We start from the raw sequence: 16,181 nt of genomic DNA on the forward strand, positions 1-16,181 counted from the left end.
CCAAAATATATATATCAAACCAAATCCAACAATAAATAAAAGGATAATAAATTTTGCTCAAAAAAGCAGATTTATTCCAGCAATGCAGTAATGGTTTAACATTTAAAAACATCAATCAAGGTAATTTATCATATTAACAGAAAAAACTACGATCATGTCAATAGAGAAAGGAAAAGCATTTGAAAATTTTAACACCCTTGCATGTAAACTAGTAATAGAGAGAATCTTTCTCAACCTGATAAAAGGCATCCATGAAAAGTCTTTAGGGTATCATCCTACTTAACATGAAAGATGTACACTTTCTTCTAAGATTGGTAACAAGCCAACAAAGATTTCTCTCAACACTTCTACTCAACATTGTACTGGAGATCCTAACCAGTACAAGAAGAAAAGAAAAATAAATAAAAGGCATATAGATTGCTTCTATTGAGAAGACATTATTGCTTATGAAGAAAGTCTTAAGGAATCTACAAAAATGCCACTAGAACTAAACATATGAATTTAGCAATATGTAGGACCCTAAATCAATAAACAAAATCAACTGTATTTCTATATATTAGCAATAAATGATTCTAAATTTAAATTGAAAATAATACATTTCAATAGCAAAACATGTATTCTAAGAATACATTTAACAAAATGTGGACAAATTATGTGTACTTAAATTATGAAAATTGCTAAGAGCTATTAAAGAAGACCTAAATAAATGAAGAGATATACCATGTTCATGGATTATAAGATTTAATATTGTTAAAATGTCAATTTCCCCAAACTGATCTATAGATTTAATGCAATAAATCCCATTCAAAATAATAGCAATCTTTTAACTTTATCACTCCCTGACAACTTTTTTTCCCAAGTTGGCACTTCTCTTTTAGAATTTAGATGCACATGCTAAGTTCTTATGATCAGGATCATAACTATTTTGTCTCATAGCAAGAGAATTTACATTTTTATTATTTCAATCACTTAAAATACTTTGAGGCTTGCTTTATAGACTATTATAAGATGTAACCTGAAGACTATTCCATGTGCATTTGAGATGAATGTGTATTCTGCTACTTTTGAAGAGGTACCGCATAGATATATTAGGTCTAGTTGGTTGATAGTTTTCTTCAAGTCTTCTATGTCATTGTTAATGTTCTGCCTAGTTTTTCTATCCATGACTGAAAGATGAGTGTTGAAGTTTTCAATTATTAATATTGAATTGTCTGTTTCTCCACCTAATTCTTCTAGTTGTTGCTTCCTGTACTGTGGGCTTCAGTTGTTAACTGCATATAGGTTTAGAATTTTTATATCTTCTTGATGGAATGATTTATCATTTGAAATATACCTCTTTACCCATAGTAACACTTTTTATTAACGTTTCTTTTGTCTGATATTAGTAGAGCTACTTCAGCTTTCCTTTGGTTACTGTTTGCATAGTACCTCTTTTTCATTAAATCTATTTGTGTCTTTGAATATGAGGTGTGCTTTTTGTAGACATCATACAGTTGAATCAGGTTTTTGTTTGTTTGATTGTTGTTTGTTTTATCTATTCTGCCAACCTCTAGAGTGTTTCATTCATTTACATTTAATGTAACTATTGAGAAGGTGTAATTTACATGTCTCCCTTTGCTGTTTGTTTATATATGTGTGTGTGTGTGTGTGTGTATAGTTTCTATTTTGTTCCTCTATTCCTCCATTGCTTCTTTATTTTGTGCTAAACAGATATTTTCTAGTATAGCATTTTATTTCTGTTGTTGTTTTTTTGCTACATTTTTTTGAATTATTTTTTTAGTGGTTGCCCTGAGGATTATAATTAACAACTTAATCTGTTTAGATTAATGCCAACTTAATTTCAATAGTATACAAAATCTTTGCTTCAATATAGCTTCATTCCCTCCTCCTTTCTTTGAATTACATCTTTATACATTATAAGATGAAGATTCACAGTTTTATAATTATTACTTTACAATGTTATCTCAAGTCAAATAGGAGAAGAAAAGAATTTCAAACAAAAATATATTTATACTCTCTTCTATATTTACCTACATAGTTACTTTTATCTCTCTGTGTGAACTTGTGTTACTGCCATTTGATTCTGCCTCTGCAATTACAATTTGCTGTTTATTTTCTCATACTAAACTGACTTGTTATCATCTAATGTTAATTATTTTAAGTTCTTTTTGAAGAATGTTGAAGAATAAAGGGCAGTAGATGAGAATGTGATAAAAATTGGAACAAGGAAGTTCTTTCAAATTTTAGTCTTTGGAAAATTGAAATTTAGTTCCAGACTCAAGTATCAGTACAGTTCATCCCCAGCTCCTCACACAGTCCCAGACACATAGTAGGTGGTCAATAAATATTTGTGGAATGAATTAATGTGAGTTCATATAATGAGTAAGATTGAAGTGTTGAATTATTTGAGAGTTAGAACTGAAAAAATTCTGTCAGGTACACAAGAGTTAAGATTTCGTGAGCCTTAAAAAGAAGAGTTCTAGAGAAGATCCTGTAGAATTTCCAGACTGAATGAGTTCTCTGAGACACATTGTCAAACAAAGAGAATATTTAAGTCTTTGATTAGAGCAAAACATTGGATAATTCTTTTCATTGTAACCAAGCAGGACCCTATGGGGCCTTTTAGGGACAGGCCTTTCCCCCATATCCTGAGTTGTTTTACAGATGTGAAAACCCCCCACCAAATGGAAGAAGTTAACTACTTGATAATCATGAGCACATAGCCCCAGGCCTCCTGGAGTCTATGGATAAGGACTGTAATGTTAAGCTTTGTGACACCACCCTGTTACCTCACCATCAGCCAATCAGAGAATTGTACATGAGCTGATCACATACACTGCAACATCCCTCCCTCACCTGGCTTTTAAAAATGTTTTGCTTCAGGGAGATCAGGGGCTTTGTAGGCCATGAGCCACCCGTCTCCTTCCATGGCCTTGCCATAAACTTTCTCTGCTCCAAACTCCAAAGTTTTGGTTTGTTTCACCTCACTGTGCATGAGGCTAATGAACTTGCACTAACATAGGTTTAAAATTCTTGAGAAAGTCAGACAAGGACAGACATTTTGCTCATTAATAATCTTACACTTAGATATTTCAAAGAATGTAACAGATTCCTTGCATCTCCATAATTTTAAGCAAATAAGACAGGCCCTCTGTTTGATGGCTCACTTGATGTAGACTATGGCATACATAATGCCTTGGAACTCTGTTTAGAGACATTAACAGTTGGAATTTGATAGTTGCTCAAGCAGAATTCTACATAATCATCATTTGGGGTTAATTTACTTTATTGTGGCTGCTAAAGTGAACTCAGATGAACTTGCTGTTTTCTATTGCAATCTGTTTGTAAAGGTTTTTAGTTTCACAGCCCAAGCATTTTACTGCAAATCTTCTGGATCATGTGGCTTGTACTAACCAGGACAATTCATCAAAAGAATGTGGATTATTTCTAAACCTGCAATACAATTTTGAGCTTACTTTAGAGTTTGAGAAATGGAGCACTATAAGCTTAAATAATGAAGTAAACTGGTTGAGATTTGGTAGTTATTTAATTATTTAGCAAACATTTTTTGAATACTTTTTTGTGCAAGGTAACATGTTAAGTGTTGGGAAGATGATGATGAACAAGACAGATTTATGTACACACAAGAAATTTTAAAGTTATGTCATTCTGTAAATAAATGAATAAGCAAATATAAGCATTTCTTATGTTTAATGCACACTACCCAGTAAAAATATGGAAGTAGGAAATGCACTTAACACTGAATATTCTTAGTCAAAATATCAATCTAAACTATCTTTATGCCTACATGCTCATCAAAGTTTTATCTTCTTCAAGAATTTTTCAAATTCTAATTTTTCTATGAACTTTGTTCTGAGTAACTGAGCAATGGATTCCTCTCTTTCCTCTTCTATCTAAACTTTCCCAGCACTTTCTCTTATTCTTCCACTAAATTTTTTCTTATAAAGTATTTATCAAGCAACTGATATGTGCTATGCATGTACTAGGTGAAGGGCTACAAGATCAAGGCTAGTGTGTACTGTCTCCATCTTAGTAAATTAGAGCAGACAGACAAATAAAAAGTCATTTTCATGTTACTTAAAAGTACTATGAAAGAGATCTATCTAAGAAAGTAGTCACAAACATCAATTCAACACATGCTTATTATTTTAGAAATATAAGCAGAATGAGGTGAAAGGCTAAATAACAGCATATACTATTATGGTATTTTATTTAATGAGCACTTTCCATGCTTGAGGCACTTGAATTAATTCATCTAATAAGTGTGAGGTAGATGCTATACACCCCTGCTTGGCACAGAAATTTAAGTAATTGACAAAACTCCCACATCTGTTAAATGGCAGGGTTAGAATTTAAACTCATGCAGTCAGGACCTTGAGTCTGTGTTTTTGACTTCTGTATTATATCAGTTCTGGTCATTCACTCCCACTGGCCAGGTGGAGATTGTTAAGGAAACTATCCCTACGATGTGGAAAATCACCACTCATGGTTTACAGTGATACACATTTGTCATTCTAGTTACAAAGACTGGGGAACAGAATACATTTATAAGGTCAGAAAAGAAGTGACTTCTTTACAAAAATAGAGGAAAGGAAAACATTTGGAATTATGAGACATACGGGGTTGAAAAACACAACCGTTGCTCATATACAAGAAGTAAAAGATGATCTTGAAAATCGCTTTGAATAACAAGGGTTGAAGAAGACCCAAGATTAAGACTCATCCTCAGACAAAAACCAAATAAAACGTTTATGAAATCCTTTAAATGAGTAAAGTGGCCCAGTAAATTCTTTCAGTTGGATAAAATATGTCAGAACAAACAGACTAAGTGTGTGGCTTTCCACAAGCCTGATAAGCTCAAAATACTGACAATAAATGTAGGAAAAAAGAGATACATTTCTGAGGAATGTGGCATTTTAAGATACAAGTACAAGAAGCTGAGTTATATTCTTTGTCTGTACCTTTACATGTTCATCGATTTCCTTAGAGTCATCATGATTCAGCTTAAATGTCTCCTGGTCTGAATTAGATCCACCTCCACTAAGCTTTTCTCTGATCCCCTTTGCTTATATTTTTTAAGGTGATTTTTGCCCTGGAACTGTTTCTTTCCTCTAGACTATGAATTCACCAGTGACACAGACTAGAACATTTAGCTTTTTATCAGACATGCATGCAAAAGTAATATAAATATTTGATGAATGAATAACTGAGTGAATGAATACATTCACTGAGTTAATAAATGAGTGAATGAATACATAGCAAAATTATCTAACATTTCAGTACAAATTAGCATAAACAATTTTTAAAATTCTCAATTCTGCCTGACTCTTCTATTGTTCTGAAAAAAAAAATAAGATCTTTGAAGTTGGAGATTTAACCCTATAATAAAGATGTATTACATACATCTCATCAAAAATGTATTACATACATCTTTACTTACAGTCTCAGGAAACTTTAAAGGAATTTTTATTTGTTATTTCTCATAAAAAGTAAAATTTACAATATTATTCCTAGACAAAAATCAAGTCGATTAATCACAGAGGTTTAAAATTTAGTCATTAAGGCAGTTCATAAATAACATTCCTTAAATATCACCCTAAAAAATGCCTAGACATATGTTCATGACTAAGGCCTCATTATTTTAGAAGAACACACAATCCTTTGCTAAGCATATCATATTGGTTCAATTCACTCTTAAATTTTGTTTTTAAGGACATCCTAAGGAAAACACAAGAAAGTTATTTGAAATTACTTACCTGTCGGCACCAGAGTTTACGAAATATTTGCAGATAGGCCAACACCATAAGACACAGTGGTGCCATGTAGGTCACCAGAAAGAAACAGATGTGATACATCTTGGGGTAAATTTCACCTGGAATGAAAGTTAAAATAATAAAATATTATAATTCATAGACTTTTTAAAAGTACATCTGTCAATGTTTTGCCTTCAAAATTACCTTCTATATGATTTTACTGTTATGTTATATACACAAAAGGGAAAAATGATTTATAATATTAACTACTTACATTTAAGTACTAAATGCAAAATCTTAATGTCATGTAATCTACTCAGAGAGGAAGAACAATTAGCCATTTCTTAATTTGTGTTACTACAGTCTTTCCAGTCAAGTGTTCATTTATCAAAAAGCCTTTTTTTCTCTTAATTACATCTGTTTAATCAATAAAAATTAATTTGGATTGTCCTATACTTGGATTTGCAAGGAAGGACATTACTCAATCAAAACTTAATTGCTAATGCTTTTGTTAAAATGGAAAAAGACAGTAAACTAAGTTGATTCCTCTTCATTTCTCTCTTGAGAGATGAGAAAATATTCCCAGTTGTATCTCCAAATATGAATTCGGAAAGTTTTTGGAAAAATAAAACAGCAAACATTTGATAATGATTATTTTTATTGACCTACTAGGACATATACAAAATTCCTCTTTAAGTAAGTTGTGCATGTGTGTTAATGCATGTACTTTTAATAAAAATGAGATTTTTAGGGTTCTTTAAAGTTAGATTTCAAACCAATATGGGTATTTTCTTTTTTTGATATCCATCTTACTTATCAGACATAAGCACATATAGGATTGTAGTGATTGCTTATTTGTCATTAATTCTATGTGCACAGGTAATACATATCACGGATTAGGGCATTTATAAGGAGTCAATCAATTGGAACTGTGGCTTAATATTAATTTTTAATTTTTCTAAAATATATCCATTACTGACTTTTAAAACACTTTAAGGGATATTTCCCTTTAACTAGTATTTGAATATATCACACTGATCAAGCTACTTTTACTTAAATGTAAAACAAGAAACAATATATCCTAAATGGATACCATAGACATTAAATGCCAATAATTTGATACAATTCTAACTAAATGCTAATAAAACAAAGGTTTTTTTAAAAAATTCTAAAAATTACATAACTTATTTTGACTTTGATATTGGCAATGGGATTTGTTCTACACTGTTATGGAAGGATAATGCTATCACTTTCATGGATTTTATTATTTTCATTACTTCAGAAAATATGTAGAAGCATGAAGACTTGGTTATGTGGTCAAACGTGGCAAGAGCAATTTATACTGAGGATTAACCAATAATAGTTATGACAATGACCATAATGACTGATAACAATTATTGAACATTCATTGAATTCTTACTGAATATATTTTCAACATATCAACATATCCTCATATCAATATGTGATACGTATTACCTGTGCACATAGAATTAATGATAAATAAGCAATCACTACAATCTGATATGTGCTTATCCCTGATAAGTAGGATGGATATCAAAAAAAGAAAATACCCATATTGGTTTGATATCTAAGTTTAAAGAACCCTAAAAATCTCATTTTTATTAAAAGTGCATGCATTAACACACATGCACAACTTACTTAGAGAGGAATTTTGTATATGTTCTAGTAAGTCAACATATCCTCCACAGTATTGATTTCATAGTCTTGTCTTCTAGAGTTTAATATTCTTCTTACTTTTACTCCTAAACTGTCTTCTTTCTCAGACAGATGTTTTTCTCCACTACAATCTTTAGAGCACACAGCAGGGTGTGTGTGCTACCAGGAGGTCTAAAAGACCAATTTGATGTGTCATTTTTAGCTTCTCTGGGGCCCAGGTGGCTCACATCTAGCTCATCAGCTTCAGTTTCTAACTTCCTTTCAAGTTTATCCTGCAAAACAAGCCAGTTACATAAAAAGTGATAGAATCTGAGCAGCCTGACTGGAGGAATAGCAAACAGCCTTTCCCTTTGAAGTGCCACAGCATTCAAAGTGCCATGCAGCATTTGCAAAGCCAATTTCAAAGGAGCTGGAGAGTGACCTCGGCACTTCCCAGGCACCTGAGTGGCTTTGAACTTCTATTTGTTTTGAAGAAAATGTCCTATAATCTTCCCACAAAAAAAATATACCTTTAAAGCTTACATACCTGTGAATCCCTGATGTCTGCATCAGACAATTAAATTGAGTGAGTGGAGAAAGGTAGATTTGGTAGGTCATTTATTTTTAAACTGCAGAGATGGATACCATCGCTGTGATAACAGTCTGGAGTTTTAGACGGGAAAGAAAGCTCATTCTGCAACCGGTATATTTATAAATAGTTAGAAAAATATGTAATTGGCTGGTAAATGCATATTATGATAATGAACACCAACATAGAGAAAAATTGATCAAGCAAAATTACACTTGCAGGCTAAGATAGATTGTTTTAATAAAGAGATTATTATAGATAATTGGGGAAACATGATCGTCTTAGATTCCTCATTTCATGCTTAGAGTCTAAGCTAATCGAAAACCCAGAAATGCCATTGAAAGTTTAAATTATATGTGTTGAAACTATCTTTGAAGTTTCTCTACACTTGATAAGCAATATTTTTAATATATTTTAAAACATATGTCTAGACAGTAGCTACATGAAATTTGTTCACTTAAGCATTCCCTAAATTAGAAAACAGCATTTTAAAGATTGACAACCGTTAAAATTTCATGTCTCTACTCAATGGATGAATAGGCATAATCTGCATACATTCTTGTATGTATATCAAACCAACAAATAAGGAGCAAATATGGATCTTTCTTTAGTCTTTGAAATCAGAGATTAAAGAAAAATGTCAGGTATTAGATAGATAAAGCTTAACTTCTCTTAGGTGAGTTAAGGCCCATTGTTGAGTGAACATGTTAATATAATTACCTAAAAATGACAAACATTTTCTCCTTCATGTTACACCTCTCAAGGATTCAATGGAAAATTAAATTAAATATAATTTTCCAAATATTCAATTTGGAGAGTCCTTTCCAAGTTCATGTATCCATAAAAGTTTATCTGAATCTGTAATATATTTTATTATCTTCTCCTTAATAAGTGTTTTCAATAAATGTTCCTATTAATAAACAGATATATGTACATACTTTCCAAGTCTCATAATAGGCCAGATACCATAATTAGCTTGAATATAAGGAAGGGCTCCACTATTATTATTATTTTTCAGACCACCAAAGAGTAATTTGGCAGTACAATCCAAGAGGAGGGAGATTATAAATCCCTGGCATCCAAAACAATGTTTGACAAACAGTACATGCTCATTAAAAGTTGGATGAATTACTAGTAAAACATATCTTGGATTGAGTGGGAAAAGACAGTTAATTTCTTCCAATAGGATCTATCCTGTGAAACTATGCATTTACAAACCAAGCAATCAAGAAAGTATGGTTATAATTCTGGAAGAATTTTAAACTTTCAGAAGTGTGAATGGGTGTGATTGATGCAAACAGTGAGCATACACAAAAACATAATTTAAACATCATTAAAATAAATATTAACACATTTTATTTGTTTTTGAGTGTCAAGTGTGTCTGCCAAGAACTGAACAGTTTGTGGTCTTTTTTTGAATAAGCCATAGGCAATGATCAACATAATGAGTTGCAGAAGTAATGTATCCATAAAATATTACATATTTGTGGTCTTATTTCCAGTAAGACGGAGTTCTCAGTTATTTTGCACCATGAGTGAGACAGCATTTGCAAGACTTTCCCAAAAGTTATTTGATAGATATGAATCAAGTGACCACATAGTTTACTGACTCTTTCCACATTGTAATATTGGTTGTAGGACCATAATGATATCTCTATTTACTTTTATAACCAAATCATTGATTTAACTTAGGATAAAGATAAGAAATCAGTTTATGAGTTAATAGCAAATAAAAGATATTTCGCAACAAATTTTTTAAAAATGGGACTAAATGGACTTTCAAAATGTTTGAACTTTAGAGAGCTAACCCTGTAAAATATAATTTTCTATGGTGATTTTAAGTTGTGACTATCACATACATGTCCAAGCTTTAAAATTTTAAGTTAAACCTAGATTTATAAATAGCTTATATTAACAAAGCTTATGCTAATGTAAAAATCATTAAAATAAACTAAATGTCTAATGAGCAGAATAATAAGAACCTGCTTTTATTTTTTCATATTCTTCTTAAGAACATGAAGTTATTGATAATTTCATTTAATATACGAAAAACTAATTTCACAGATTTTATTGCTTGATTTTGTAGATGATCAACTCAATTCAGTATCACTTAGCTTTTAAAATCATTTTAAGTAATTTTACGCTAATATAAAATCACTTTCAAATAGCTTTCCTAAATGACTTCTGAAGACTGAGTTTAGATTTTTAGGTATTTGACAATAATTTCTTTTTTTTAAGGAAAATATCCCTTCTATAGTTAAGTAATAAAATGTGAGAGGTTGGGATGCCTTTTATATATTTATATCTGTTGCTCAAAGTTAATTAGAAAATGATGCAGCTATTTACTTAATCATGATGACTAACAGGATTCCCTAGTTCTGCAATCCTTTTGCTCATGGGAGTTAATGCAACTTGATCATTCAGGGCAACACTAAAAAAAGGACAAGTTTATAAAATCAGTCCACAGACTTATAAATGAAATTAATTACCCAAATACTTTAGAGAAAATACTACTGACACATATTGAATAATAGGTGGGAATTTTAATCTAATTACCATCTCTGTAAACTTAAAGAATCCCAGCTTGTGAGTTGGAAGCTTCTGAAAGCAGCTCTTTTGCACCTTTCCTGTTTGCCCATTTCTGTTCCCCTCTAACCTTAAAAGAATCTAATTATAGGAATGAGATCACTAGGCAATTGAAACTAACTCCTGACTTATGCTCTCCTGAATGCACATGGTGCCTTGTCTAACCTGTGGATTATTTACCTAGATTAAAAGAAGTAAGAATGAAGAATTAAATAAAGAATGACTAGCTCTCTACCCCCAACAGCCCCCTTAGCAATCCTGCAGGCAGCCCACATGGGCAAGACAAAGAAGAGAGTCAGCCAGCCTACACTCAATGGAGAATGATGCAGAATCCAAACTCCTGCCTAGATGATTCACTGAGATTCTTCCCCCTTTTTTCCCTTCAAAAACTGTCAGGGCTGAGCAGAATCTTTGGAGGTGGTCTCAGGACATGAGTTCACCTTCTCCCCAGATTGCCAGCTTTTCTGATTAACACACCTTTCCTTTCTACTGACACTTGCCTCTCGAGTATTGACTTCTGAGTGATGAGCAGCCAAACCCGGGTTTGGTAACACTTATATTTAAATGTGCTTCATAATATTGAGTAAATAATTTAATTTATGGTTCAGTTTCATCATGATTAACTAAAGCATTCTGATCAAGAGATCTTTAGGCTCTTTTCCAAATATAACTCATTGCATAGGAATTAGATAATAATAAGAGATATGTCATATTTGGCTCCCAGCCCACCTTTTCCCAAACACAGTTCTTTAGACTGCATTCCAGAAGCTACAAGTTTGGACTCTCTTCCTTTCTTCTTCAAGGAATGGTGCCCATTGTGTGAGTTTTCCTGCTTCCTAGGACACCCTTTTCCCTCTTCCTTGTCTGGAAAAGCCCTGCTCATTTTTTTTTTTTTTTTTGGTAGATTATCATCATTTAATTGGCCAAATTATTAAATTGTACATTGAAAGAGAATCACACTCATGCTAGTGAATCTCCACATTTTTAAAGTCTTTCTTAAACTGAAAATAAGTGAGATACTTAAACATTAAGGCATAGTCAAATAAAAGGCAAAACAAGTTCATTCTGAGAGAACAGAGTTCAAACCCTGAGCAAATGAACTGCCCCTTGAGCTTCCTCCCTGCTCATCTTTAATGCTTTGCTGAAATGTTAGCAGGTCCTTATAAACTTTTGTTCACATGGTCAGGACTGAGTCTGTCCTCTCACTTGTGCTCCTAGCACTTTGTATATAAGTATATTAAAATACTAATCACACTCTAAACCTTTATTTATTTGCATTTCAGCCTCATTATATACAACAGGTTCCCTTGGGCCGAGTCTATTTCTCTTCAGGTTGGCACAATTTCTGGCATATCCTAAGTACTCAAGATGTTGTTTGAACATTAAATAAATGGGACCGAAGACACTTAAGAAATATTTCTATCATTCTGGAACTTTCTACTCATTTTGGTTTTGTCTTCATTGTTAATGGGGAAACTTGGGAAAAACTGAAGAAGATACAGAAAGAAATACAGCAAAAGAATTGCAATTGAAAGGAAGGATAAATCTCAATTTTTAAAAGGAGTATTTAATATTTACAGTAATAGATAAAGCAAAATTTGAAATTTTAATTATTATAGGTCTTTGGATAACATATGGAATAATCTCAGTGTCTTTTGAGTTTTATCTTGCTGCAGTGAAAACATATGCCTAATTTTTCAGTTCCTGATTTTCCTCTTTTCAGTGTTCCAATAAAAGAATCAAGGTAGGAATTAACATGAATTCAGAGATTCATATGCTTGAAAATACCAGGTCCATGAACAATCCTTGGCGTGCACTGCATCTGTTGATACATCTTTCCAGTAAACAAATGCTTTCCTAATGTTTACAGTTTAAATATGAGCCATTGTAATATACTTAGCCAGAAGAGAACAGATTGTTTCCTTTAAATTCCGTGTGATAATTTTGTAACTAGTGTTGAAATGCAGGATTATTTTATTTTCTTTCATTCTTTGCTGTGTCCAGATTTGTGCCACCGCTAGGCATTGATAAAGGTATTTCCACTATTACAGGAAAACCTCAAAGACTGTTGCTGAGCGTTTTGAACCAAAGGAGCATAAGGCCTCCTAACTTGATTGTTTAAATTTAACCACTGAACATATCAGATGGGAAACCAAAAAAGATTCATAATTAGTGTAATTCTTAAGTCAGAAAATAATTATGCCAGTGATAAAATGTATCAGTTTACTATATTATGAATAGAGAAAACGTGTGTAGCTAATCTGACTCAGAGAACAGCATAGGCCCACGGGCAAGACATCCATGTTCCCAGGCCAGACATGGTTTTAAAATGAAAAGTCCAGTTGTATTTGAAGCCCATTAGGGAACCTGACACCTGAGACAATACTATGTTCTACCATGTTATAAAATAAATGATATTAACAAATGCCAATAAAATACATGAGACCAGCTTTACAAGGGCTATGCAAATTAGATTTTCAATTTGCAGCTGTCATATAAATGCAAGGGCCACAATGGACTTACCGCCCCAGTGCTCATCACAGACTGTAAAGAGAGTGGTTTTATTGGCTAAGCCAGGGAGCATGGTGCTGCACTCCATGACGATGGCCTGAGGAATCATTATGATGCAGGACACGATCCAGATGATGACGATGCTGTTCCGGGCCCGCTTGGCTGTGCTCTTAAACATCAAAGGGTGACAAATCGCATACCACCGATCCAAGGCAATGCAGCTCAGTGTGAGGACAGACACAGACACTGACACGGTCTAGAGAGGAAAAAAGAAGGTAGTACAAGGGAAGCACCGGGTGTTACCTGGACCACTCTCAGTACTTTTACCCTATCAGAAACATAGGCACACAGATAACCAGATTCAAAGTTGTCAAAAAACATTTCACGCAAGTGCTTTCTATTAAAAAAAGAAAAAACTCTGCCAAAAAATAGTATTAGAAATGTATTAGGGAAAAGAATACCTTTTTTCCGTTAAACATAAAAATGTACTATACAAGCCTTGCAATCTTTTTTTATGCTAAATGTTTTAATCTATAATATGGCATTCTTTAAATAATGACAATCATGATTTTGTCTTGAAATTTTTATATTGATAGGGGAAATCTTATCTTGGAATGAAAAAATAGTAAAATATATATGTTTAGTCTGAAATGGAAAATTCTCTGTCACTTATAGAGAATAATACAATGACATGTGTTTCTTTTAAATTATCATACAAGAATCTGGTTGAAATTGCATTTAATTAGTACTTTTGAATTATAGGTATCTCATTTCCTATTTTTAAATAATCAAGGTTATTTGTACATTAGTTCATTTCCAACATGTTACACTCAAAGAAAGGCATGAGTCACGATAAAAAATAATTCTCTATATGAATCTCCTTACCATAGTTTGCTCATTGCTGGAATAAGCAACCTGCCTCTAAAATTCAAATAGGTTCACCCAATCCAGATTTCTATATAATAGCACCACAAACAACACCTTAACTTGGAACTTTAAGAAAATAGTAAAGAAACATGTCAAGCATGCTTATCCCCACATGATCAGTTTATGTAATTATATTTAGTGTATTCTATACTGGATGATTGGACCATTGGTTCTGACAAAATCAATTATCTCAAAACTCTCTCTTTAAAAACAAGCCTCTTGCTCTTTTCTGATATATCTTTTACAGATATCTATTTATTTTCTTCTCAACATTTATAGTACAATTATTTTGTTTAATTCATTAATTTGCTGTTTATCTTCTCTTTTGGAACAAAGACCAAAGACCAACAAAGACAGGGACTGTCGTGTTCACAAAACAGTACCTGACGCAGTGCTTGACATGCTTAATAAATTTTTTTTTGAATTAAGGAATAGTCATAAGCCTCAATCTAAGGTAATATACATGGCACAGTCATCTTTCTATATTTTTCTGTCCTAGTTGTACTGATCCCATAAAATGTGAATGAGCAGGTCTCTCTGCTTCTTACATCAGGACCTTCCTTGTCGATGCACTGACTGTAGGTACAGATGAGTGAGAGGGATCTAAGGGCTGGTCCAGCCCAGCAGGAAAGGCTCTGGGTTAAGCATTAGGACCACATATCCATTCTCATCTCCTCCCAGCTAGCTGCACAATATGGGTCCCCTACTTAAGAGCTGTAGGTAAAATGTGGATGGGTTATTGTTTGTTCATTTGTTTTTCTATTAAATGAGTAAAATGATAGGATGAGATGCTTGCCAACTCTGATTCTTTTGATTCTCTTTGGAAAAGGCAGCAGAGTGTGGTTGGAGTCAATTCCACTACCAGGTTTCCTGGGTAGGTACGCCACTGCACTTGCCAAATGCATGATCTTGGGTAAGTCACTTAACCTCTCTATGCCTCAGTTTTCTCATCTGTGTGAGAATGCCTGATAATCGTAGCTGTCCATGGAATTGTAGGAACTGTCAGTTGAGATGTGAAACACCTAGTCCAGGGCTGGTATATAAATGCTGTGTAAGTGTTTGTTATTCCTTATTATGATTATGACATGATGATGGTCATTATACTATTAGTATTCTCTTCTATTCCTGAGCTTGGAGTTCTAGCTTTTAATAGGAACAGACTGCTTTTCGGTGAAGTGCAGTCATAGAAATTACAAATAAAGGTGTAAACTATGCTAAATTCTTGGAGGATAATTTCATTTTAGGTGTAATCCTAAAGGGATGAACTCTACCAGAGAAGGCTTGGTTGATGGCACCTGGCCATTCCTTGGTGCTGCCTCAGAGAGCATTCACACCTCTTTCTCAATTGTCCTCTTCTCCTCCAACTTCCATTTCTTCCCTGAGAATATGTCAAGCACCCAGGGTCCTTCCATACCCTTGCCAACCTGGGAAAAAGACAGTGGTCGTCTAGCTCTGCACAGTTGCCCTTTCATAGTTGCTGAGCCAGGGCTATATTTATGCTCTCTAGCAATTAGAAATGTAAAATGCTCATCAAGACCTAGTGTTTTATTTTTCATGAATTCTAATTAACATGGTTGAATGGGATAGAAGTAGTGTGGTTCAAATTCTGAAGTCATTTCTATTAGTTCCCTCTACTGTTAGATAGTAATAATCAATTCAAAACAGTGCATTTGAGAGATGGCTGCCCAGTGCCAACAGTAAGCCAAGGTGCAACGCCTTCTCATGAGAGAACATGCTGGTTCAGTTAATCTAGCAGTAGAATCCATTGCATGGACCATTGACCATCAGTGATTTAATAGTTACTGTTTGAGTACTACATCTGCTGGTATATAATATACTCTAGTATACAATTAGCATCCAATTTACATGACTTTCTTGAAGGGGATATATAATTGCACCTTATCATAAGTGATTATAAATGAGAGTTTTGTTGCTGCTTTTCACTTGTAGGAGTGCACTTAAAGGTGCCTTTTTCATTGAGATTTTGATATTAGCTCAAGTCAACTTGATAATAAATCATTTGAGAAATGAATGTAGTGTGAATCATGAACATTGTGAGTGAAGTGAGATGATGTGAACTTTCTTTTGCTGTCGGTGCTTTATATTGCACCCATCCTATGAGTACCCTGTGTTCAGGA

At 33.3% G+C, this 16,181-nt stretch overlaps 1 protein-coding gene across 2 annotated transcripts in view; it reads right to left on the bottom strand.

Annotated features, from left to right (window-relative positions):
- Positions 1-16,181, bottom strand: part of HCRTR2 (hypocretin receptor 2) — a 129,476-nt gene that overhangs the window by 12,416 nt on the left and 100,879 nt on the right. For both annotated transcript variants that reach the window (XM_065885113.1, XM_065885114.1), the window contains exons 3-4: positions 13,129-13,372; positions 5,778-5,893 (exon numbers count right to left, since the gene is read on the bottom strand). In XM_065885113.1, coding sequence (XP_065741185.1) covers positions 5,778-5,893; positions 13,129-13,372 — 360 coding nt within the window. The remainder of the gene's footprint in view (positions 1-5,777; positions 5,894-13,128; positions 13,373-16,181) is intronic.

The sequence above is a fragment of the Phocoena phocoena genome, chromosome 10 (assembly GCF_963924675.1).
Source record: "Phocoena phocoena chromosome 10, mPhoPho1.1, whole genome shotgun sequence".
In the NCBI taxonomy this organism is placed as follows: domain Eukaryota; kingdom Metazoa; phylum Chordata; class Mammalia; order Artiodactyla; family Phocoenidae; genus Phocoena; species Phocoena phocoena.